The following is a 27503-nucleotide window of genomic DNA, read 5'->3' as shown; positions in this document are numbered from 1 at the left end:
ATGAGCAATCTAGCAGCGCTGCCTGCACAATAATAGAGCCCTATAATATACTGCTTAAACAAGCATCAATCTACTTAAATGACAGTCAGTCCTTGTACCACCCTAAGGTTGTGTTCACACTGCGGAATTCCCGCTAAATTCTGTGAGCGGAATTACGCGCGATGAATGTTACCATCAGTGTGAATGGGTCTTCCGCGAGACCCGTTCACACTGCCGAATTTCAGTGGGGGACAATTCCATGTTAATTCTTTGTGCAGAAGTACGCGAGCACAGCATGGCTGTCAATGGTGACGGCCGCCAGACGGAATCTCCGCTCGCTGAATTTAGCTAGTGGAGATTCCACAGTGTGAACATACCCTTAGTCTTCATTTGTCACAATGAGACACAAAGGGAGAGATTTATGAATTATTTATTATTTTTCCCGATCAGTCCTGTCAGCAAGCATTTCTGACTCATGCTGGAGTCCTAAACACTCAGAGCTGCCAGCCTGCTTTGTTCACAGCCAAACAGGCTGTGAACAAAGCAGGCTGGCAGCTCTGAGTGTTCTCCTTTGTGAACAAAGCAGACTGGCAGCTCGTAGTGTTTAGGACTCCAGCATGAGTCTGAAATGCTTGCTGCCAGGACTGGTAGGAAGACCCCTAGTGGTCATTTTTTCAAAGTGGAAAATTAAATAGAAAGAAGCATATTTTTTTTTTATGACATGCAATTGTAAAGTTATTTTGCATACATTAATCTATAATATATCAAAAGTTTTTTTGATGAGAGGTACCCTTTAATGTTAAGAAGTGTTTCTGCCTGTCTAATTTTATTTAACTTTTTGTATGTTGCAGATCCTTTTCTGCCTATTTACCCTCAGACAGAGTTGGCCCTGCTTAATCGCCAATTGTTCAATAACATAACAACCTGGTGTGCCCCAAGTTGGAATAACAGTGAGCTGTTGCGTCTGTCTGTTAAGACACATGCACCAATCTTCAGACAAAACGCAGCTTACCTGTTAGGCTAGGTTCAGACTACGGAATTTCCGCCTGCAATTCCTCTTTGAAATTGCAGGCGGAAATTCCGCTTGCTAAAATGTATAGTGTAGTGAATGGGTTTCCGTTCACAAATTCACACTTCCGGATTTGTGAAGCGGAATTTGTGAACGAAAAATCCGCTTGGAAATTTCCGCCTGAAGAATGCGTTGCTCTTTCTTCTGGCAGAAATCCGCGAGGAACACATTGCAGTCTATAGGAGACTGCAGTGTCCGCGCGGTCCTAGCGCCGACTGAGTCAGTCAGCACTGGCCTCACTCGGAATCTCCGGGCGGAAATTTTCTGCCCAGAGATTCCGTAGTCTGAACCTAACCTTACCGAGCTGTCTACCCCGCAGCGTTTTCAACACCTAGGCCAGTGTTTCTAACCCCTTAAGGACCAAGCCCATTTTCACCTTAAGGACCCGGACAATTTTATTTTTGCGTTTTCGTTCTTTCCTCCTCGACTTCTAAAATCCATAATCCTTTATATTTCCATCTACAGACCCATATAAGGGATTGTTTTTTGCATGACCAATTGTACTTTGTAATGAACCCTCTCATTTTACCATAAAATGTACGGCGAACCCAAAAAAAAAAATTTTTAGTTAGGAAATGTAAATGAAAATCACAATTTTACACATTTTGGAGGGTTTTGTTTTCACACTTTACACTTTACGGTAAAAATGACGTGTTCTTTATTCTGTGGGTCAATACGACTAAAATGATACCCATGGCTAGATACTTTTATATTTTTGTACAAAATCAGTAATCTAAAATCGCCCTACTTTGATCACCTATGACTTTTTCATTTTTCCATATATAGGGCGGTATGAGGACTCATTTTTGCTCCGTCATCTGTACTTTTTATCGATACCACATTTGCATATATAAAACTTTTAGATAATTTCTTCTACATTTTTTTTATTAAATGTGACAAAAAAAGTGAAAATGTTGGACTTTTTAAATTTTTTACGTTTACGCCATTCACCGGACAGGATAATTAACATTATATTTCGATATAAATTTTTACGCTTTTTGGGGGTAAAATGGGAAAAACGGACAATTTTCATTTTTATTGGGGGAGGGGATTTTTCCCTTTTTTTTTCTTTTTTTTTTTTTTTACATTTTTCAACTTTTTTTTAACACTTTTTATGTCTCCATAGGGGACTATCTATAGCAATCCTTTGATTACTAATACTGTTCAGTGCTATGTATAGGACATAGCTCAATCACAGACCAGAGCAGAAGACCCCGGGAGACAGCCAGAGTCAGGTGAGGGGACCTCCGGCCGACATGCTGGATGATCGAATTGTCACGGTAGAGCTGCAGGCGATCCGATCATCCATTTAAAGTATTGCACTGCCGTAGATGCCGTGATCTGTATTGATCACGGCATCTGAGGGGTTAATGGCGGACATCCGCACGATCACGGATGTCGGCCATTACTGGAGGGTCCCCGGCTGCTACTAGCAGCCGGAACCTACCGTTCCGATGCTCGCGGTCATACACAGGATGTAAATGTACGTCCTGGTGCGGTAAGTCCCGCCAAACCAGGAGGTACATTTACGCCCTTGGTCATTAAAGGGGTACTCCGGTGGAAAACTTTTTTTTAAGGTCTTTATAAGTCAACTGGTGTCAGAAAGTTAAACAGATTTGTAAATTACTTCTATTAAAAAATCTTTACCCTTCCTGTACTTTTTAGCAGCTGTATGCTACCAAGAAAATTCTGTTCTTTTTTAATTTCTTTTTTGTCTTGTCCACAGTGCTCTCTGCTAACACCTGATGTCCGTATCAGGAACTGTCCAGAGCAGCAGATGTTTACTATGGGTGTTTTCTCCTGCTCTTGACAGTTCCTGATACGGACACCAGGTGTCAGCAGAGAGCACTGTGATACAAGACAAAAAAGAAATTAAAAAAGAACAGAATTTCCTCTGTAGCATACAGCTGCTAAAAAGTACAGGAAGGGTAAAGATTTTTTTTAATACAAGTAATTTACAAATCTGTTTAACTTTCTGGCACCGGTTCATAAAAAAAAAAAAAAAAAGTTTTCCACCGGAGTACCCCTTTAAAAGGGTTATCCAGTAATAGAAAAACAGAGGTAATTTCTTTCAAAAACAGCTCCACATCTGGATCCATTGTGCGGAGTGTAATTCCCCAGCCTGTCAGTTCATGTTTTGGATTTGCTGCAGTTTTATTTTGAGATTTTCTGACTGAATTCAATGAGAAAGCCAGACACAGACACTGAAATAAAACTAAAAAGATGGGGATTGTGTTGCTAAAAAAATACCCCTGTAGATCTGCAGCAAATCCCCTATTGTGGATTTAACATTTTTTATAACATTTTTACCATTCTTATTTTTTGCACTAAATTCTGTCCGTTCGGCAACAAATCTACGCCATTTGGTATGGATTTGCTGCTGTACGGAATTACTGGACTTTCCGCTATAATAAATCCACAGGAATTCCATTTGGTGTGAAAGCACCATGACATTTTTTTTTCAGACATTAGGAATTGTAACATTTCTTCTCCTTGTAGCAGACATATAGGTATGGTATAATACTTACAGAACATGGGCTCCTCATTGAATGTAACCTTCTTCCTGCTGCTTCTCATTCTGTACATTTTCTCATATCGGCGTAGCACCGCTATCAGCTGCAGTTTTCATAACTTGAATATCTGTGAATTGCTCAGCTCCCCATACCTATAGCATAGTGCCGCCATGAAGGTGTCTAGAGCAGCCGCCCCATTGTGTGCACTGTGGATGTCCTTATTGCTGTTGTTTGAGCTCTTGTATTTCATGTTGCCATGAGAGAGCGAGTTACTCCTCCACTTTAAAAGAACCCATTAGAAAAGTTGCCTAGCAGTTTTATCTGCAGCAATATAATCCCTTTCATGTAGTGTTTGTTTGCTCTTACTTCTTAGTATTTGCAAGGAGCTGACATTTCTACTTCCATACGTGTGTCTTCATTGAAGGGTGTGTACAGCTGACCATACACTAGAGATTTCTGATGGCCACAGGGGTGGATATAAGGGTAGGTTCACATCTATCCTATGTCATTTTCAGTGCTATATGTCTACAACCTAGGACGATGGAGCAATAAACTGTAGAAGAGAGGCTGTACAGCACTCACCAGATCGTTGCCAAGAAAAAGGTTCTTTATTTGAATTCATAGGAACATTACAGCAGCAAAAGGAAAGTAAAGGTGAATCCGAGCTCATGGGTGACTGGTCCGTTTCGCGGGAGTCCGCTTGGTCACGCCCGTGCGGACTCCCGCAAGATGGACCCGTCACCCACGAGCTCGACGGAGCTCGCGTTCACCTTCCCTTTCCTTTTGCTGCTGTAATGTTCCTGTGAATTCAATAAAGAATATTTTCTCGGCAATGACGTGGTGAGTGCTGTACAGTTTATTGCTACATGCTGTGTTTCATATGAATAGCACTCTTGATCAGCCTAAGGCTAAGTTTCCACTTTGTTTTTTTTCTGCCAGTTTTTGGAATACTGCCACTGCAATTTTTGAGCCGAAGCCAGAAGTGTATTCAAAAGGAATAGGACATTTAAAGGAAGGACTTACACTTCTCCCTTATGGATCCACTTCTGACTTTGGCTCAAAAACTGCAGTGGCAGATATCCCAAAAACTGCCAGAAAAAAAAAACAAAGTGGAAACTTAGCCTAACAGTATTAGTGATGAGCGGCAGGGGCCATATTCGAATTAGCAATATTTTGCAAATATATTGATGATTATTCATCCTATGTTCGCAAAATTCGCATATTCGCTATGTTCATTCACTTCTTTTCCCATGCGAAAATTCGCATGAAAAATTTGCATAAAATTTGCATGTAATACAAATAAAAAAAAAAACAGATCCACGTGATAGACCTCTATTCGCATGGGAAATTTGCATTCAAATTTGCATAAAAATGACCATGTGAAAAAAAACAAAAAAAATATTCGTCATTATGAATATATAGCACTATATTCTAAATATTCGCGAAATTGCAAAGTTCATGCTTCATGCTCAACACTAATTGCTACCTCTGTGCCCCACCACGCATCATTACTGGGGAGTGCCGGACCCAGGGCCGGCCTTAGGGGTGTGCGAGCTTTGCAGCTGCAAAGGGCGCCATAGCAACAGGGGCGCCAGGCGGCCGACACAGCTCGCAGTGTAACAGGCCAGCTGAAGATGGGGAGAAGCCATAGGCGTGCGCACGGGGTGTGTCGGATGTGCCTGGGCACAACCTAATCAAGCCACTAAGCAGCCCGCAAAGATCTTTTCGGGACCTTTCCTATTATTTCATGTCCCTTTATCCTATCAACCTATATTAACCAGGAGTGATGGCGGTCCTGCCCCAATCAAACCTCTCATAATTAATAATCTTCCCAGGAATAGTAGTTTTACTACTAATCTCCTATTTTCATAGCCATCCAGGGGAAAATTCCCAAAATGAATGTATGGAAATCAAAATTCAAAGACATTCTTCTCAAGTACATTACATTATAAATTTTATCCCAGAATCCATTTATTTTCTCTTACATTGCCAAAACATGTGTGATCGTCTAAATTACCTAATTCGCCCCTCCATTTACTCCTAGCACTAGAGTTAGTTCTCTGTGCAATTTCAGATTTAGAGAAAAAAAGATGGCAGTTTTTTATGGACAAAATAAATCGATGAAAGTATGTGTGAATAAAATATGCCTTAGCAAACGGTTTAAAAAAATAAATAAAAAATAAAATCTATGATGGAGGTGAGCTCCACACATGCATTTTCAATATTCTGTCACCACCTAGTGGGAAATTGTAGTAAATGCATGAACAAAATATTTTATGTCTTTGTCGTGTTCCTGTACAGAACCTGGTCCTGTACAGTTTCCTAAAGTCCCTTCAGGCAGAGTCCTTCAAGTCCACAGGTCTCTCCTGCAGGATCCCCCTAGGTCATTATTATGATTTTTATTGTACACTAATTCTGTATGTTTATTATAGGTATTGTATAGTGAATATAAACTATGTGCAAAGGTTATTAGGATGTATAAACTGTTTAGGACCTTCCTATGGTGATGTGATATGTGATGACCTGATACCCAGAGTTCCAGAGGCACAGGTAACCACAGACAACCAGCTACAAACGGGCTTTAGTGCAGCCCCTGATATATGAAGGACTGTAGTCTCCACAGTAGCTGAGTTCCTGCTCTTCTCACTTCACTTCCTGGACAGTAAAGCAAGCACCAGTCCTGTACAAGTTCAGTCCAGTACAGCTAGGCCAAAGCCTACAAGTATGTAGCCATATCTAATCTGTAAGTCTCATCTATGTCTACAAGTCAAGTCTCTACTGTCCCTACCAAAGTCATAACAGTAGTACAGTGGCCTGCATCATCATCATCATCACTACTAGTCCAAGCAAGCCTGGGAAGTTCCCTGTGTCCCCCTACACCATACAACTACATCCTGGCGTACAAACACTACAAGGGATTATATTACCATCTGTCCCTGGGCTATTACCACCTGCCCTACTACTGCCTGCACTACACCACATGGGTACCACAAATTTTGGCATCCATGAACAGGATACGGGTGTGTGCCATTGCCACAAAGCCACTAGTCCTCCCCCTAGTCAGAACTGTGCTCAAGGAATTGTCGCAAGCTGCAACGGAGATTGCACCCAAAAAGTGTATGGCACATTGTCTGTGAGATTGTGCTATGCCAGGGCGCTGAAAAAGTAAGGGAGGAGGTGAAGAATACTGTATATGTTGCTTATGTCTGTGCTGTCACAGCGAGCGCTCCGGTCCCCGCCTCCGGACCGGAGCGCCCACTTCCTCGTCCCCTCTCCTCGGGATCACGGTGCCTCCCGCTCAGACGTGCTGACCAGGAGCACGGGATTCCTTGTGTCCCCGCTCACGTGCCGTGTCCCGGTCTGCCTTACCTGGCGCCTCGTTCTCTGCGCCGACAGCCTCTGCTTTCCGGCGCGCGCAGTCCCTCTCTCTAGGGCGCGCGTGCCGCCTTCAGTAAATTTAAAGGGCCAGCGAGCCATTAATTGGTGCGCTGGCTAATGACCTCTGCTCCTTCCCTATAAATGTTACCTGCCCCTTCCTGCCCTTGCCGGATCTTTGTGCCTTGTGCCTCTGAGAAATTGTTCCCTATAGCCTTGTACTACCTTGCCCATTTGCCAAACCCTTGCCGCCTGCCCTGACCTCTGCTACGTCCGACTACGCCTTTGCCTGCTCCCTGTGTCCCATGCCATATCAGCTGCCAGAGAGGTCAAGTCGCTAGTGGGGGACACGACCTGGTAGTTACCACCGCAGCAAGTCCATCCCACCTGGTGGCGGGCTCTGGTGAAGACCAGTAACTGCTTAGAACCGATCCCCCAGTACGACCCGCGTCATCGCCTCTCTGGTCCAGAGGATCCACTACCCGTCCTGCCAGTTCGTGACATGTGCCCCCTAAGGCCACCATGTGTAAGATTCGGGCCAAAGCTATGCTACGCACTCCATTGCGAATTGTACCTGCAAGGGTTAATGAGGAGCGCGCAAAGATGTCCCGCACTGGTCAGCATCCCGCCCCTGGGCATGGACATCATGTAGTCGTCTCCATGCCGAAGTGGAACTGCTTGTATTTGCCTGTTGCCGGGGGACCGGAAATCAGCGCTGCAACGATGACATCCTTCCAGCCGCCAGTTTGTCGGAGCCTCTTATAAAAGAGACCATGCGGCCAGCGCTCTTCAGTCCGGAGATTGCAGAAAGGAGTACAGAGATGGAGGAACGCACCGGAGCACATGGAGAGTGCACCAGGATGGTGCTATCGCATAGGAAAGCAATTATTTCAGGACTTGGCTGAACCTTGTCCCTTGAGGCCGAGGAGGCCTGCGACCGGCCCCCGCTTCTGAAGGAGGACGATTGGCCAGCCCCCCCCCGGAAGGGGAGTTATCCCAGTCTGCGGAAGCCATACGAGGTGTGCCAGGAGCAGCAACAGGACACAAAAAAAATGGAGGCACTATTATATATCCAAAAGGGGGAACAACCCAAGAAAGGTGAGCCACCCTTGGAGTCAAAGGGTTTGGCCCACTTATGGACTGCCAGCATGGGGGCATCATTTTTGTAAACAGGAGAGCTGTCCAGAGAGACCACTGTTAGTCACTAAAATGTCAAATAACTAATGTTCTTTCTTCTTGTCTTCAAGTGCCCAGGGTACTTTACTGGCCAGAAGGTATTCCTGTAGCTAACAAAATGCACGTACAAAAGTAATGTAACAGAATGTCAAATGTTATCTAGAGTAAAGTTCTAGGGGTAAGTATGTAATGCCGATAGGCCCTAGTAGCCATGGCATTGGGCAGAAAGCCTCCGGTAACCCAATCCGCAACCAGTGTCTAACAGCCAAAAATAAACAGTGGTATAATGTCAAAGTGTATGTATAAGCATTGTCATGACCATGCACACCAAGTCTAATAGTCAGTCAAATGTCAGTCATAGTCAGATATATCATAGTACTAATCAAATGTCGCAGTACTCATAAGGTTTAAAATCATAGTCATAATAGAATGTCAGATATAGTCCAGTGTCATAAAATGTCCTTGTGAGTCAGAAATGTATAGTCACTAATTGTGCATAGGGCATACCTACAAAAAAAAAAGTTATATCATAAGTATTAGTCATGTTGTTACAGTCATAGGTATATTCATAGTATACATAGTCACTAATTGTGCATAGTCCATAGTCATACCTACTAAAAAAAAAGTTATATTATAAGTATGAGTCATGTTGTTACAGTCATAGGTATATTCATAAGACAATGAATGCTTATCATAAGCAAGTCCTAGAGTAATTAGGTTCATCAGATTTGCAGAGCATATATGGACATTATGTACAGAGACCCTTATCACCAGTTCATCAGTTTTCATATTCGGTTCATCAGCCTGGAATTGGACATTGTATGTAATGCTTCAGGACTGCAAACGGCCCAGAGGCTTTTTCACTCCTCTCCCTAAGGGAACAGATGTCGAGGGCGACTTATATTAACCCCTTAAGGACCAAGGGCGTACAGGTACGCCCTTGGACCTGCTCTCCTGATATAACGCGGGGTTACACAGTAACCCCGCGTCATATCACGGCGGGCCCGGCGTCATAGTGAAGCCGGGACCCGCCTCTAATAGCGCGCAGTGCCGATCGCGGCACCGCGTGCTATTAACCCTTTAGCCGCGCGCTCAGAGCTGAGCCGCGCGGCTAAAAGTGAAACCTAAAGTGGCCGGCTAGCTCAGTCGGGCTGTTCGGGATAGCCGCGGCTAATCGCGGCATCCCGAACAGCTGACAGGACAGCGGGAGGGCCCCTACCTGCCTCCTCGCTGTCCGATTGCCGAATGACTGCTCAGTGCCTGAGATCCAGGCATGAGCAGTCATGCGGCAGAATCGTTGATCACTGGTTTCTTATGAGAAACCAGTGATCAATGATGAAGATCAGTGTGTGCAGTGTTATAGGTCCCTATGGGACCTATAACACTGCAAAAAAAAAGTGAAAAAAAAAAGTGAATAAAGATCATTTAACTCCTCCCCTATTAAAAGTTTGAATCACCCCCCTTTTCCAATAAAAAAAAAAACACAGTGTAAATAAAAATAAAAATGAACATACATGGTATCACCGCGTGCGGAAATGTCCGAATTATAAAAATATATCATTAATTAAACCGCTCGGTCAATGGCATGCGCGCAAAAAAATTCCAAAGTCCATAATAGTGCATTTTTGGTCACTTTTTATATCATTTAAAAATGAATAAAAAGCGATCAATAAGTCCTATCAATGCAAAAATTGTACCGTTAAAAACTTCAGATCACGGCGCAAAAAATGAGCCCTCATACCGCCCCATACACGGAAAAATAAAAAAGTTATAGGGGTCAGAAGATGACAATTTTAAACATATTAATTTTCCTGCATGTAGTTATGATTTTTTCCAGAAGTCCGAAAAAATCAAATCTATATAAGTAGGGTATCATTTTAATCGTATGGACCTACAAAATAAAGATAAGGTGTCATTTTTACCGAAAAATTTACTACGTAGAAACGGAAGCTCCCAAAAGTTACAAAACTGCGTTTTTTTTCAATTTTGTCGCACAATGATTTTTTTTCCGTTTCACCGTAGATTTTTGGGCAAAATGACTGACGTCATTACAAATTAGAATTGGTGGCGCAAAAAATAAGCCATCATGTGGATTTTTAGGTGCAAAATTGAAAGAGTTATGATTTTTTAAAGGCAAGGAGCAAAAAACGAAAATGCAAAAACGGAAAAAACCCCGGTCCTTAAGGGGTTAAGTAAGGGGGTTTGTCGTGTCCCGGTACAGAACATGGTTCTGTACGGTTTCCTAAAGTCCCCTCAGGCAGAGGCCTCCAAGTCCACAGGGCTCTCCTGCAGGATCCCCCTAGGTCATTATTATGATTTCTATTGTACATTAATTATGTATGTTTATTCTAGGTATTGCATAGTGAATATAAGCTATATGCAAAAGTTATTAGGATGTTTATACTGTATAGGACCTTCCTATGGTCATGTGATATATTCATGTGATATGTGATCATCTGATACCCAGAGGCACAGGTAACCACAGACAACCAGCTACCAATGGGCTTTAGTCCAGCCCCTGATATATGAAGGGCTGTAGTCTCTTCTTCCCTCTCTTAGTTCCTGGACAGTAAAGCAAGCACCAGTCCTGTACAAGTTCAGTCCAGTACAGCTAAGCCAACGCCTACAAGTCTGCAGCCACATCTAATCTGTACGTCTCATCTATGTCTACAAGTCAAGTCTCTACTGTCCCTACTAAAGTCATAACAGTAGTACAAGTGGCCTGCATCATCATTATAATCACTACTAGTCCAAGCAAGCCTGGGAAGTTCCCTGTGTCCCGGTCACCTCTGTGGAAGTTGGTAACTGTAAGAATTGTTATACTGCCTTCTTCAGTAAAGTCCCAGTTGCATCAAAACCTGCTTTGGACTCTCATTTAATATATGCCGTTTCTGGGTTGGTTGTCTGCGGTGCCCTACACCAAGCAACCACATCCTGGCATCACAAACACTACAAGGGATTATATTACCATCTGTCCCTGGGCTATTACTACCTGCCCCTACTAGTACCTGCACTACACCACACGGGTACCACATGTTTTTTGTTTTTTTTTGCTCAAAACTACATAGTGATGCCAAGTTAGGTTCATATACATTCAGATTGACAGCAGTGTGACTTGGTGGTTAACATTGTGTTACACCCCTGTACCCTTGCTGTCCTGTGTGTCAGACTCTATTGCAGTGTCCCCTGAGTCCCCCCTTAAGCTGTGTGTTATAAAAGGTTAATAAGTACCTATATTATCTAATGTAATGTATATATGATGTTATGTACCTTTAAATGTTGTTACCAAGTCTAGAAACCAAGGAAGTTACCAGTGATCAGGTGACTTATAGGGTGACCTATTGGACCCCTCTAGAATCTCCCACATATAAACCCTTAGAGGAGCTAGCTAGGGAGTTCAGAGCATGCTGAGGAACAGTCAAAACCTGAGAGTTTCTGGTGTCCTGAGGAGACCTAAGGCCTAACCATGCAGCCACGATTCCACTAACCAAGTGCCCCACAGGTGAATGTCAAAACCTGGTAAGCTATACAAGGGTGAAGTCTAGTCAGTCCTAGTCAAGTCAGTCAAGATCAGTCTGTATAAAGTCAGCGTGGGTCTGCAGCAATTAATCCAAGTCCACTACAAGTCCCAGCGAGCCCGGAAGTCTATAAAGTCACTGGTCACCTCCTTGGGCCTAACACTGTAAAGACTATTCCATCCGTCTGCCTCAGTAAAGCTGCCGTTGTTCCGTAACTTGGCATCCGAGTCATTATTTGCCCCGTGCCTAGCCCAGGATCAAGCGGCCATACCTTTGGGTGGTGTAGAGGTAAAACCACACCCTGGCATCACGAACACAAGGGGTTAATGCCATCAGCCTCTAGGGTAATACAGGGGCGGACACAGACAGCAGAGGGCCCCTGTGTAAAGAATGTGCCTGGGCCCCCCCCCCCAGCACTGTGCCCCCTCATGTACCTAGACCCCACCGGAGTGCCTCCACTTACCCCGCGCGTGTAGTGTCGCCACTTGCCTTGTCCACCACAGGTGGATGGAACGGCTCCTGAGGTGGGCTCCGGGTGGCCCCTGTCCCTCTCAGTGTGCGGCCCAGGCCCGGTGAGTACTCCCCCGGGTCAGCCTGACCCGTATCTATCTGGGAGGCACAGGGCAGTGCTCCCCTTTACACTCGCACCCCTGGACTTAGCACGACCCCTCCTTGGCACCCCCTGGTTCCTTGGCTCCTTAGTGATAGAAGTGACTTACAGGCAGGGCCAGACTAGGACCAAAAATAGGCCCAGGCATTTTAAAATAAACAGCCCATTTTTATGGTGGGGGTCTGACTCATGGGACCCCTACCAATCACCTTGGTTCAAGTAGCTTCCCAGATGTTGGAAAGCTGCAACTCCCAACATGTCTGAAGTGACTACAGCTGATGGGACAGTCAGGAGACTACACAATGATATCAGTGACTACAGCTCTGATGGGACAGTTAGGAAAATACACAATGATATCACTGACCTGAGTGACGTCTTCTCTGTTGTCTTTACTTTTCTTCTTCATCTGGTCCAGACACCAGGATTTCTTCCATCTTCTCTGCAGAGTCTGACACCTGGACATCATTGGTTCCTTAATTTGTCAGTAGATCCTCATCCTCTGTATGATGACAATAATCATTATAACCTTGCCAAATACTGTACCCCCTGAATATAATACTGCCAACCACTGTACCTCTGAATATAATACTGCCAACCACTGTACCCCTGAATATAATACTGCCAAATACAGTACCCCTGAATATAATACTGCCAACCACTGTACTCCATGAATATAATACTGCCAACCACTGTACCCTGAATATAATACTGCCAACCACTGTACTCCATGAATATAATTAGAGATGAGCGAACTTACAGTAAATTCGATTCCTCACGAACTTCTCGGCTCGGCAGTTGATGACTTTTCCTGCATAAATTAGTTCAGCTTTCAGGTGCTCCGATGGGCTGGAAAAGGTGGATACAGTCCTAGGAGTCTCTTTCCTAGGAATGTATCCACCTTTTCCAGCCCACCGGTGCACCTGAAGGCTGAACTAATTTACGCAGGATAAGTCATCAACTGCCTAGCCGAGAAATTCGTGACGAACCGAATTTACTGTAAGTTCGCTCATCTCTAAATATAATACTGCCAAATACTGTACCAATGAATATTATACTGCCAACCAATGTACCCCTGAATATAATACTTCCAAATACTGTACCCCTGAATATAATACTGCCAACCACTGTACTCCATGAATATAATACTGCCAACCACTGTACCTCTGAATATAATACTGCCAACCACTGTACTCCATGAATATAATACTGCCAACCACTGTACTCCATGAATATAATACTGCCAACCAATCTACCCCTGAATATAATACTGCCAAATACTGTACCCCTGAATATAATACTGCCAACCACTGTACTCCATGAATATAATACTGCCAAATACTGTACCAACCACTGAATCACCCCATACACCCCACGCACTCCATCCTCAGTCTCCTCATCACCCCATACACCCCACACACCCCATCCTTAGTCTCATCAACACATACACCCCTCACCACCCATCCTCAGTCTCCTCATTCACCCCCATACACCCCACGCACCCCATCCTCAGTCGCATCACCCCATACACCCCAAACACTCCATCCTCGGTCTCCTCATCACCCCATGCACTCCTTCCTCAGTCTCCTCATCACCCCATACACCCCACGCACCCCATCTTCAGTCTCATCACCCCATACACCCCACACAACCCATTCTCAGTCTCCTCATCACCCCATACACCCCACACAACCCATTCTCAGTCTCCTCATCACCCCATGCACTCCATCCTCAGTCTCCTCATCACCCCATACACCCCATCTTCAGTCTCCTCATCACCCCATACACCCCACGCACCCCATCCTCAGTCTCCTCATCACCCCATGCATTCCATCCTCAGTCTCCTCATCACGCCATACACCCCATCTTCAGTCTCCTCATCACCCCATACACCCCATGCACCCCATCCTCAGTCTCCTCATCACCCCATACACCCCATACACTCCATCCTCAGTCTCCTCATCACCCCATGCACCCCATCCTCAGTCTCCTCATCACCCCATGCACTCCATCCTCAGTCTCCTCATCACCCCATACACCCCACGCACTCCATCCTCAGTCTCCTCATCACCCCATATACCTTAAGCACCTCATCATTATTACACAGCTGACCCCCCCCCCTCCCGGTCCTTCTCATCAACATTAAACCCCCTAATCACTACACCCCTGACCCCCCTTCTGGTCCTCCTTATCAACACTACGCGCGGGGCACGTCTGTTCCCATCAGCCCCTGGCCTGTCCGTCTCGCCCGGCCGGTTAAAAGGTGAATTACTGCTGTCAGCGGCAGGTCCGGGACCTGTTGCTGCATCATATAGTATGAAGTACTGGCAGGGGGCCCAGCAGGGGCCCAGATTTTGAGGCCCAGGCTGTGACCTGGGCCACTAGGTGGGCCCCCTAACACGTTGGGCCCCTGTGCAGCCGAACCGGCTGAACAGGTGATATCTCCACCCCTGGGGTAATAACTTCTGCCCTCATCATACCCTCACCACAATTGCTACTTTGCAGTGCTGGAGTTTTGGGTTTGAATCTGATCAAGGACAACATGCATGGAGTTTATATGATCATCTCATGTTTTGTATTGGTTTCCTCCTGACATTCAGATGAGTAAATTAGCTTTACATCAGTGCTCCTCAACTCATTCCTCAAGGCCCACCTACATTTTGGGATTTTTCAGTTACTCCATTGGAATAGAACAGGGAAATACCAAATTCTGGACTCTTGGTGGGCCTTGAGGAGTGGGTTGGGGACCTCTGCTTTATATGAAACCCTAACATGTTTGTCTGAGGAAATAAGGTTTTTTTTCACACTGAGGAATTGGTGCACAATTGCGCGCCGTAATTCAGCAGTGTGAAACCCTGACATTAGTGTGAATGAGTCTTCCGCGGACCCGCTTACACTGCGGAATTTCAGCAGCGGACAATTGTAAGGTGAGCAAATGTCTCTAGATGGAGATCCCACTTTTGCAGAATAGCTTTTCTCTATTTAAAGATCTGCTATTCTTATGGAATATGTCAAAATAAACACTGAGATATGTGGCAACTGTCCCCACATAATGTAACAATGATATGTGTAAAGGGGTTGAAGAAGTGCGTAATGGCGCAGGAAACGTTCATTCATCCGTCTCCCCTGCCGCACTGTTGTATACCTGCACTTGCATAATAAAGAATATCTGATCTACATGAATGGGTCAGTGCTATCTTTTCCTACTTTCTGAATAATATCAATTATTATGGATATAGGTAATATTTGGCTATTGTGGGAAAACTTCTTTAATCTGTAACTCAGTAATTCACATTTGATACTATATAATCATGGGTGGTGTTATGTTCCTGTGCATGTGTGATACAGTAATATATATTTCAGAGATATAAACCATTAAAATGTCAACAAAGTTTATAACAATGTCAGCTTGTAAACCTTCTGCATTCATAACATTCTGTACAAATGTAAGCAATCTATAGGCTGTTCTGCTGTCTTTCCAGATTACAGTGTTCATTATGATAAAGACCATGTGAGCACAAAGGCATTGTGAGCAAAGTAACATAAGGCTTTATCTGACCAACAGTAGCCCCATTCAGCATAGCAGCCAATTGTCCAGTGTTCAGTCAGGACTGTGTACAGTGTGTGCCCACTCCTCAGACACAACACACTGTAGCATTGCATTCTTCTTTAGGACATTTACCGTCCTGCAAAAGTTCTTATGTGAAACCGAAACCAAAGCTCCAAGAGTCCAAATGCTTAGTTGTACCGTACACTATACCTGAACATGGATACCCTGAGAGTAGGAGTATGGAGATAGTTGGAGAAAGGATGGTGTAAATATGAGAAAATGTCCAAGGAAAATATAAATACTCCCTCGAAGAAGTGATATACAGATAGCGGAGGGGAGGGCAGAAGGGTAACAAGAAGGGCTGAGTCTTTGTGGCAGTACTGTTATGAGGATCTATGGCAGCTCTATTATGAAAGAATCGTTGTTGGCCCCGTTATGAGGCAGGTTGTCTGTTATTGGTGACAGCAGATGGCAGTGTTAATGGTGTTATTGTGGCATTTAACCCCTTAAGAACCGGGGTTTTTTCCGTTTTTGCATTTTCGTTTTTTGCTCCTTGCCTTTAAAACATCGTAACTCTTTCAATTTTGCACCTACAAATCCATATGATGGCTTATTTTTTGTGCCACCAATTCTACTTTGTAATGACATCAGTCATTTTGCCCAAAAATCTACGGTGAAACGGAAAAAAAATAATTGTGCGACAAAATTGAAAAAAAACCCGCAGTTTTGTAACTTTTGGGGGCTTCCGTTTCTACGTAGTACATTTTTCGGTAAAAATGACATCTTATCTTTATTCTGTAGGTCCATTCGATTAAAATGATACCCTACTTATATAGGTTTGATTTTGTCGGACTTCTGGAAAAAATCATAACTACATGCAGGAAAATTAATACGTTTAAAATTGTCATCTTCTGACCCCTATAACTTTTTTATTTTTCCGTGTATGGGGCGGTATAAGGGCTCATTTTTTGAAGTTTTTAACGGTACCATTGATAGGACTTATTGATAGCTTTTTATTCATTTTTAAATTATATAAAAAGTGACCAAAAATTCACTATTTTGGACTTTGGAATTTTTTGTGCGCGCACGCCATTGACCGAGCGGTTTAATTAATGATATATTTTTATAATTCGGACATTTATAATTCGGAGTGATACCATATATGTTTATTTTTATTTACAATGTGTTTTTTTATTGGAAAAGGGGGGTGATTCAAACTTTTAATAGGGGAGGAGTTAAATGATCTTTATTCACTTTTTTTTCCACTTTTTTTTTGCAGTGTTATAGCTCCCATAGGGACCTATAACACTGCACACACTAATCTTCATCATTGATCACTGGTTTCTCATAAGAAACCAGTGATCAACGATTCTGCCGCATGACTGCTCATGCCTGGATCTCAGGCACTGAGCAGTCATTCGGCGATTGGACTGGAGGAGGCAGCGCTGTCCTGTCAGCTGTTTGGGATGCCGCGATTAGCCGCGGCTATCCCGAACAGCCCGACTGAGCTAGCCGGCAACTTTCACTTTCACTTTTAGCCGCGCGGCTCAGCTCTGAGCGCGCGGCTAAAGGGTTAATAGCGCGCGGCACCGCGATCGTTGCTGCGCGCTATTAGAGGTGGGTCCCGGCTTCACTATGACGCCAGGCCCGCCGTGATATGACGCGGGGTTACTATGTAACCCCGCGTTATATCAGGAGAGCAGGACCAAGGACGTACCGGTACGTCCTTGGTCCTTAAGGGGTTAAAGAGGTATTGTCATTATGAAAAACTTTTTACATTTTGTAGTACTACTGATAAGATTACTTATTTAAATATACATTTATAAAAAAAATGAAAATTTGACAAAAAAAATAAATAAATGAAAATAGCCGCAGACAGACTACTCTGTATTTTGAAGCATACTAGATACCGGCCGTAAAGTATGTTGGCACCCAGTATAGGAGATCACCATTGCACCACTACAGCCTCCAGCTGTTCCTAAACTACAACCCCCATGATGGGAGGTGTAGTTTTGCAACATCTGGGGGTACAATCTTTGTATAACTCTGTTTTAGAGCTGTGCCTCCAGCTCTGTGCCTCCAGCTCTTGCCAAACTACAGAAAAAGGATGTGTGGGCATGCTGGGAGTTGTAGTTTTGCAACAATTAAAGGCAACATTGATCTAACACAGTGCTTTATAAACACTGCAGCTCCAGGTGTTGCAAAACTACAACTCCCAGCATGCTTAAACAGTCAAAACTTTCTCTGACTCCTGAATGACAAAGAAGCTGATCAGACATTCAGGAGTCTGTTAAAGCTGAATGACACACATTAGTGAAGGCTATGTTGATTAGCATCCAGCTTTACTAGGAACAGATAGAAAATGTATGCATAAAAGCTACTGTGCAGTGATTTGCAGACTGCCAGGCTGCTTCCAGACTCAGAGCAGATGAGTCATCCACAGTGAAGGAGATGGACACGCCCCCTCCATAAGGCAAGAACACAAAGCAAGTGAGCTACATATAAATGCTATTTGTTAGGGATATATAGGTCCTAAACACATGAAAATTATATGTACATGATCAGGATTATGTACTGAGAAACATATCACTATTTCTTTTTTTTTTTTTTTTTTGCTCTATGACAGGTACACTTTAAAAATGTTTGTGCTGATTGACATAACATGCAGGTTTTATACTGGAGATGACAGTAGTGTACTATGAAGGATAGAAACCCAGGACAACTATGTTGCTGAATAGAGTGACCTATGGTTATTCTCTACTATGACTACCCTCAGCGGCAAATTCAGTACATTTAAATCTTATAATAGAGAGAGGCCCAGCTTCTGAGCATGTGTCATAGAAGGGGAGTGGGACGCTGTCATCCACAAGAGGTTAAAGGTTGAATTGCGGAAGGTAGAAGTGATTTTCACGCCTACTGGTAGGTGGTGTAGCTTTGTGCCTAAAAAAGTACCTTTGCGCACAAAATAGCGACTTTTGACAAAAGTTGCAAATGATAAATAAATAAATACATGACCACTGCATGGTCAAAAAGAAAAAGTTCTATGGGTAGGAAAAAAGAGGGAAACTGTCTATATCAAAAGAAGCGTAAAAGTCGCTAAATATGCTGCTTGCGCCTGAACTGCACCAAAACATAGACAAATAAAATGCTCTAAAAGCAATGATAAATCTCCCCCATAGAGTCTTGTACTCTCCTGTTTTTAATGTTTGCTCACATTGTGCCTGGAATTTAGAAACTGTTTTCTGCTTCTGCAAGTGGTGAGTGCCATTCATATTTCTATTCTATTGTCTTGGATTGTGGATTTGTTTGCTCCAAATTGAGCAAAGCATTGAGACGCAGAGTGTGAAAAGGTTATCAGCAAGAAGGTGGAAGATTGTGCCGAGCGCTTCTTTTTTGTATGGCATTATTATAGGCATAATACCCCCAGTGACATCATAGCACAGTGATGATGCACCTAGTGACATCATAGCACAGGGATGATAAAGCTAGTGACGTCATAGCACATGGATATTGCAGTCAGGGAAAGAACCGTGCAGCTTATTGTCAAATTTCTTCCCAGCTGTACCTCACCAACAACTACGGGGGCTTCACTGCTTACAAGTTCTTTAGAATATAACTTTGGTTCAGGAAAGGCATTTTTTCACTGTCACCTACTTTTATGGACAAAGCTGAGCCACACCTCCTTTGGCGCATCCAGGAGGATGAATTTATTCAAATGCTACCCGTTTCTTTACTTTTTTCTGTAGAAATACAGTTATCCTTCCAGAAGGATATGCTAGACAGATGTACTTTGATCTTGAATGTAGACAAGACTAGGAATTGTGGCCTACTTGTACGAGGTGTGAGACTTTAACAATACCTTAGGTTTACTGTTGCAGTTTTCTCATGGAGACAGGAGCCGCAGAGCATGCGTACACTCTGATCTGGAGAGTTCTAAAGAATTGGTTCCACCTTCTATTCCAAGGGGTTGGAGCTGGACAATTATTAACCCCTTAACAACGCAGTACATATATTTACTTTCTGCGCCAGCTCCTGCGATATAAAGCGGGGTCACGCGGTGACCCCGCGTCATATCGGGTTGGTCCCATTGGCTAACAATAGTTGGGACCCGCGGCTAATACCGGACATCACTGATCGCGGTGATGCCCGGTATTAACCCTTCAGACACGGTGATCAATGGTGAAACCGCAGTATAACGCTCAGCTGTTAGGACACGGGGAGGGTCCCTATCTGCCTCCTCGTTGTCCGATCGTCAATTTACTGCTCCGTACCTGAGATCCAGCAGGAGCAGTGGAGCTCCAATAACACTGATCATTGCTATGCTATGGCATAGCATTGATCAGTGTCTGCAATCAATGTACTGCATGTTATAGTCCCCTATGGGGGCTATAACATTGCAAAAAAAAAGGTGTAAAATAGATAAATGTGATTTAACCCCTTCCCTAATAAAAGTTTGAATCACCCCCCTTTTCCCATTTATAAAAAACTATATAAATAAAAATAAATATAAACATATGTGGTATCGCCACGTGCGTAAATATCTGAACTATAAAAATATATCCTTAATTAAACTGTACGGTCAATGGCGTACATGTAAAAAAAAATCCAAACTAAAAAATAGCGTATTTTTGGTAACTTTTTATACCATAAAAAGTTAACAAAATGTCAAAAAATGAGCCTCATATATCCCTCTATGCAAAAAAATAAAAAAAGTTTATAGGGGTCAGAAGAGAACATTTTTAAACGTATAAATTTTGGTGCATGTAGGTATGATTTTTTCCAAAAGTAAAACAAAATCAAACCTATATAAGTAGGGTATCATTTTAATGGTATGGACCTACAGAATAAAGATAAGGTGTAATTTTTACAAAAAAAAAATGCACTGCGCAGAAACAAATATATTTTTTTTTTCCATTTTGGATAAAATGACTGATGTCATTACAAAGCATATGCGTGCGCACGGGGTGTGCCGGGTGTGCACAGGCACACCCTAATCACCGCGGCCCGCTGCTGCAGGACTTTTTTTTTTTTTCTCACTACTAAACCCCAGCCCCACCGGACATCCCCGACATCACCAGCCCGAAATCCCCATCCCCCCCTGTCACAGCAAACCTAGCTTGACAGCATACACGCCCTCCCCTCAGCCTCGTCTTGCTGGAGGAGCTGCAAGACCACAACACCCCCCGCCCCACCCCTCATGTTGCTGGAGAAGCACTGTGAGATCCAGTACCCCCCCCAACCCCTAATCACAACCACATTGCGGCTGCTTTTTTGCTTACTTCATCCTGACGAGGAGCGCTGCTTCCTCCCCCGAAGTGCCTCTCTCTGCCTCAGCTGACAGTGTCTCCAAATCAGGGTGAAAAGGTCACAAATATCGGCCATTCCTGTCCTCAGAGACAAGGAAGAGACACTGACCTGGTGAGGCTCCTTTCATGTGTGATCTGTCTGCTAAAATGTGTATCTAATCCCCCAGTGTGTGATCTGTCTGCTAAAATGTGTATCTAATCCCCCAGTGTGTGATCTGTCTGCTGAAATGTGTATCTAATCCCCCAGTGTGTGATCTGTCTGCTAAAATGTGTATCTAATCCCCCAGTGTGTGATCTGTCTAATGAGCTGTGTATCTAAACTCCCCATGTGTGATACTGTTTGCTGAGCAGTGTATCAAATCCCCCATGTGTGATCTGTCTAATGAGCTGTGTATCCAATCCCTCCATGTGTGATCTGTCTGCTAAAATGTGTATCTAATCCCCCAGTGTGTGATCTGTCTAATGAGCTGTGTATCTAATCCCCCATGTGTGATCTGTCTGCTAAACTGTGTATCTAAACCCCCCATAAGTGATACTGTTTGAGCTGTGTATCTAATCCCCCTTGTGGAATCTGTCTGATGAGCTGTGTATCTAATCCTCCCATGTGTGATACTGTTTGTTGAGCCCCTATATCTAATTCCCCCATGTGTGATCTGTCTGATGAGCTGTGTATCTAATCCTCCCAGGTGTGATCTGTCTGATGAGCAGTGTATTTAATCCTCCCATGTGTGATACTGTTTGCTGAGATCCTGTATCTAATCCCCCCATGTGTGATACTGTTTGCTGAGCCCCTGTATCTAATCCCCATGTGTGATTTGAGCTGTGTATTTAATCCCTTTATGTTTGATATTGTCTGCTGAGCTGTGTATCTAATCCCCCTATGTCTGATACTGGTTACTGAGCCCCTGTATCTAATCCTATAATGTGTGATACTTTCTCTATCTAATACTGTTACACTGTCTGCTAAACAGTGTGTCACCCCAGTAGTAAGGAGATTACATGAGGAGGTTTGTTACAGTGTGTCACCCCAGTAGTAAGGAGATTACATGAGGAGGTTTGTTACAGTGTGTCACCCCAGTAGTAAGGAGATTACATGAGTAGGAGGTTTGTTACAGTGTGTCACCCCAGTAGTAAGGAAATTACATGAGGAGGTTTGTTACAGTGTGTCACCCCAGTAGTAAGGAGATTACATGAGGAGGAGGTTTGTTACAGTGTGTCACCCCAGTAGTAAGGAGATTACATGAGTAGGAGGTTTGTTAGTTTGTCACCCCAGTAGTAAGGAGATTACATGAGTAGGAGGTTTGTTACAGTGTGTCACCCCAGTAGTAAGGAGATTACATGAGTAGGAGGTTTGTTACAGTGTGTCACCCCAGTAGTAAGGAGATTACATGAGTAGGAGGTTTGTTACAGTGTGTCACCCCAGTAGTAAGGAGATTACATGAGGAGGAGGTTTGTTACAGTGTGTCACCCCAGTATTAAGGTGATTAAATGAGGAGGAGGTTTGTTACAGTGTGTCACCCCAGTAGTAAGGAGAGTACATGAAGAGGAGGTTTGTTACAGTGTGTCACCCCAGTAGTAAGGTGATTACATGAGGAGGAGGTTTGTTACAGTGTATCACCCCAGTAGTAAGGAGAGTACATGAAGAGGAGGTTTGTTACAGTGTGTCACCCCAGTAGTAAGGAGATTACATGAGTAGGAGGTTTGTTACAGTGTGTCACCCCAGTAGTAAGGAGATTACATGAGGAGGAGGTTTGTTACAGTGTGTCACCCCAGTATTAAGGTGATTACACGAGGAGGAGGTTTGTTACAGTGTGTCACCCCAGTAGTAAGATGATTTCATGACGAGGGGGTTTGTTACAGTGTGTCACCCCAGTAGTAAGGTTGGGCATGTCAAAGGGCAGAGCCAATGTGTGGGGTCAAGGGGGCGGCAAAATTAGCTTTCGCCTAGGGTGCCAAAAGTCCTTGCACCAGCCCTGATCATGTATGATTGTGACTGTCTATTATATGTAGGCTCACAGCTAAGGACTACATCCCCATCATGTGTGATTGTCTATTATATATAGGCTACATATAATAGACAGTCACAATCATACATGATGGGAATGTAGTCCTGAGCTGTGAGCCTACATATAATAGACAGTCACAATCATACATGGCAAAACCTTGGCAAATATAAGATCAGGGGTAAATTCTAGACTTGTCCTCCTCCCTACAATTATAACTATACTGCACCTAATGTGGGGGAACTATACTCCACCTAATGTGAGGGAACTATACTCCACCTAATGTGGGGAACTATACTGCACCTAATGTGGAGGAACTGTACTACTAACCTAATGTGGGGGAACTATACTGCCAACCTAATGTGGGGGAACTATACTACTAACCTAATGTGGGGGAACTATACTGCACCTAATGTGGGGGAACTATACTGCACCTAATGTGGGTGACTATACTGCACCTAATGTGGAGGTACTGTACTACTAACCTAATGTGGGGGAACTATACTGCCAACCTAATGTGGGGGAACTATACTACTAACCTAATGTGGGGGAACTATACTGCACCTAATGTGGGGGAACTATACTGCCAACCTAATGTGGGGGAACTGTACTACTAACCTAATGTGGGGGAACTATACTGCCAACCTAATGTGGGGGAACTATACTGCCAACCTAATGTGGGGGAACTGTACTGCACCTAATGTGGGGGAACTGTACTACTAACCTAATGTGGGGGAACTGTACTACTAACCTAATGTGGGAGAACTATACTGCACCTAATGTGGGGGAACTATACTGCCAACCTAATGTGGGGGAACTATACTGCACCTAATGTGGGAGATTTATACTGCCAACCTAATGTGGGGGAACTATGCTGCCAACCTAATGTGAATACAAAAATATAAAATTGTACTATTCTGATCCCTATAGCACTTTTATTTTTCTGTATATGGGGATGTATGAGGGTCATTTTTAGCGCTGTGATTTGTACTTTTTATCGGTACCATTTTTTTTTTTGCTTTTTAGATATTTGTTATGGTATTTGAAGTGACCACAAATGTGCTAATCTGATTAGTGCACTATTACAACTTTTGGGACCCCATTTCTTCTGATTTTGCCCAGGGCCATGCTAAGCCTAAAACTGGCCCTGGATCCAATCCTCCTACACTATGCAAGCAGGAGTGTGTGTGTGTATATATATATATATATATATATATATATATATATATATATATATATATATACACACACACACATACATAAACACACACATACGCGTACGCGGAGTGAGTTTGTGCTTTAGGGTGCACACCCTAATGCAATAGGCTGCGCACGCCTATGTTACAAAGTACAATTGGTGGTGCAAAAAATAAGCCATCATATGGGTCAGTAGGTGCAAAATTGAAAGGGTTATGATTTTTAAAAGGTAAGGTGGAAAAACGAAAGTGCAAAAATGGAAAAACGCTGAGTCCTTATGGGGTTAAAGAATATCTGGACATGTAACCAATTTTGCTTTTCCACTGTACAGAAAATATATTTTGTAAAGGCAATGCATGCATAGGTTGGCAAACTTTTACCCTTTACACTCCATATGAAACTCTGTTTTACCAGAAAAACACAGGAATATGCCTAATTTTAGGCTGGATTCACATATGTGCGGCGTCCGGTACAGTTTCCCTCCAACTTGCACCGAAGGAAAACTGATGCTAGAACTGATCTCATTTATTTAAATGGGACAATTCATAATCATCTAGCATCTCAATTTTGACGCCGGATGGTTGGACAAGCCTGAGGGCGTCCATTGTTTCTGGGCAACGGACAGGGCAACGCAGTAAGCTGCGTTCCCCTGTCTGTTGCCCAGAAACAATGGACGCCGGATGCCATACAACTGATGACAAGTTGTCATCAGTTATGGCATCAGTTGCGTCGAGATGCCGGACATATGTGAACCCAGCCTTATATAGGCCTTCAGCATGTTATACACACATTTGACTGTCTAGCAAACCTTGTAACACTAAAGCCACCCAAGCTAAGTTAGGTATAGAAGCTAAAAGCTGTGCCGCCACACATATATAGCCATATGGTATTGCCATGATCATGAGCCCTTATGCAGGTAGTAAAGCCTAAGGTCTGTCTGTCTGCTCGTTGTCTGAGCTTATATAGAAATGTATCCTGCACAGTACTTTTTTCCACTGGCCCTCTGTAAAGGGAAGTGCAGTCTGCTGGGATTTCTTATTGCTTTTCTATACAGAGTACTGTAAGTGAGCTAAAGCCTATGAATACATTTGTTGAACTGTAAATATTCAACTTTTTGCTTTTCTCTGGTATATACATATATTCACGCCCTCCTGATGAAGCGCCCAACATTGAAACATGCGTTGGGGAAGGTATACATGGGTTTGATCTTATATATGGCATGTGTTTTTAGTCTGTTTCCCTGCTTTTGGCTTTACTTTCTTTTATGTGCAATTGTCTAGTGCCTATGTGGTTTGGCATACCATATACGCAGTACATTTTTCTGCAATTACTATTGTTTACTTTAGATGTTGCTGCAGCGCACTGCATTTACTGCATGATGTATTGACTAGCCCCAGGGTCCATCGCTTAAGGGTCTATCACATGTGTACTGTCCACAATGTGTGCTGGGGCCACTTTTTAGAATTTTTATCTTGAATTTATGTTGTGATATTTGTTGCAGTATCTTGTAATACCTTTTTTATTGGACTAAAAAATCCAAAAATATTTCAGTATGCGAAAAATGTTGCATTATGCGATTTGCATCTGCATCACTGGACTAATGCGGCTACTCAAATTTACTACATATTGTGATCTTTGTGATACATAAAGTTTATTTTGTTGTTACTGTATTTATCATTCATTTTTTTCATATGTTTTACTCTACAAGTCCACTTTTTGGTGACATATGTGCCAAACATACAGTGTTGTGTGAACCGGCGTTACCTGTGTTCACTGCATGAGGAAATATAGCACCTGTCTTCTCCCGATTTTAAGAAATGTCTGTTCTTGTTTGATGTTTCAAGAAAATAGTAATTTCTGCTTACACCTACAGGAGAGTTGATGCTTTTTCCATCCTCAGCAAGTTTAACATACAGGTCAGACATAGCACAGAACCTTTGTAAAAATTAAGTTGGAAAAAAACCACATGGTTAAAAATCCCATTTGCAACCATTGTGAGAACAGTTGGATGCACACGTGACATTCACTTTTAAGCCATGGTCAAATCCGCCTCACAATTTGCAGTTTTTGAAGTAGTTTCTCTGTGGTGTTAAAGTACGGCATGTGTGAATCAACCCTAAGGCCTGGTCTCCACATTATGCAATCATGATTGACTTGCGAACGTCACAAGAGTTCTGATCACGTCAGAGTTTTTCATGTTTTCCCGCACTTTTTGCCTTCATGAGCAATAAGGTTGGGGTTATGGCAAAGCTGAATCCACAAATTTTTTGTCTCATGACAAAGATGCATCATGGAGCCCTAACCCCCTGCTCTACAATCTGCTGCTAACTACGGTATATGATATACCACTTATCAACACTTGATGGCGCCATAAGAACAGCCATTGCATCACAATCTTTTTTTTTTTACAATCTCTCTAGTCCTAACCTAGAAGATTTTACTATGAAAACACATTTTGGGGGACATATTCCAAAAACTGCTTAGCTTTACTAAGACTAGACAGTCTAAAATTGTGCGAGATTTTTAAAAAAGTTTCTCAGGCTGCTTGAAAATCTGACACAGTTTCCACCGTGTTCTCATTGTGCACCACTTCTGAGGTGTTTTAGTGAAAGACAGCTCTTTTTAGTCACAAACTTTTGGTCACACAATAAAGTCATGCCCCTTTTCTCAATGCCACGCACCTTTAGAATGTCTTACATAGGGCAAAAAAAATAAAAAATCTGTCGTGCGATAATTTTTCCCCAAATCTGCCACAAAAAAAGCCAGTTCTGAATTGAATATTCCTTCCTTTAATTTTTAAGCTCACCCCATTTTCAACAAACGCTTCTAACATCATGCGCACTATCCCCCACGTCTCCTTATTATATCTGCACACTTTCTACATTTTTTCGTACTTATCTGGGGAGATTTATTGAAACCTGTGCAGAGGAAAAGTTGACCAGTTGCCCATAGCAACCAATCAGATCGCTTCTTTCATTTTTCAGCTGCCTTTTTCAAAATGAAAGAAGCGATCTGATTGGTTGCTATGGGCAACTGTTTAAAGGAGTAGTGCAGTGAAATATAACGTATCCCCTATCCAGAGAATAAGTTATAAATCAAGATCGCGAGGGGGAATTGGTCATGGGTCCGACCACTGGGACCCCCAATGATCTCCTGAATGGGGCACCAGCAGTTTGCCGGAAGTGGCTGTTCCAATCCCCACAGGAAGCC

General features: G+C 43.2%; 1 protein-coding gene across 1 annotated transcript in view; it reads right to left on the bottom strand.

Moving 5' to 3' along the window:
* The window catches only part of LOC130311259 (uncharacterized), a 43793-nt gene extending 16572 nt beyond the window's left edge, over window positions 1-27221 (bottom strand). Inside the window, exon 1 of the mRNA XM_056552469.1 lies at window positions 27188-27221. Within this exon, the coding sequence (XP_056408444.1) occupies window position 27188 (1 nt within the window). The 5' untranslated portion in view covers window positions 27189-27221. The remainder of the gene's footprint in view (window positions 1-27187) is intronic.
* Window positions 27222-27503: the final 282 nt, after the last annotated feature.

The sequence above is a fragment of the Hyla sarda genome, chromosome 1 (assembly GCF_029499605.1).
Source record: "Hyla sarda isolate aHylSar1 chromosome 1, aHylSar1.hap1, whole genome shotgun sequence".
NCBI classification, from domain to species: domain Eukaryota; kingdom Metazoa; phylum Chordata; class Amphibia; order Anura; family Hylidae; genus Hyla; species Hyla sarda.
Note: the sequence above shows the minus strand (reverse complement) of the source record. Positions and strands in the feature narration are given on the sequence as shown.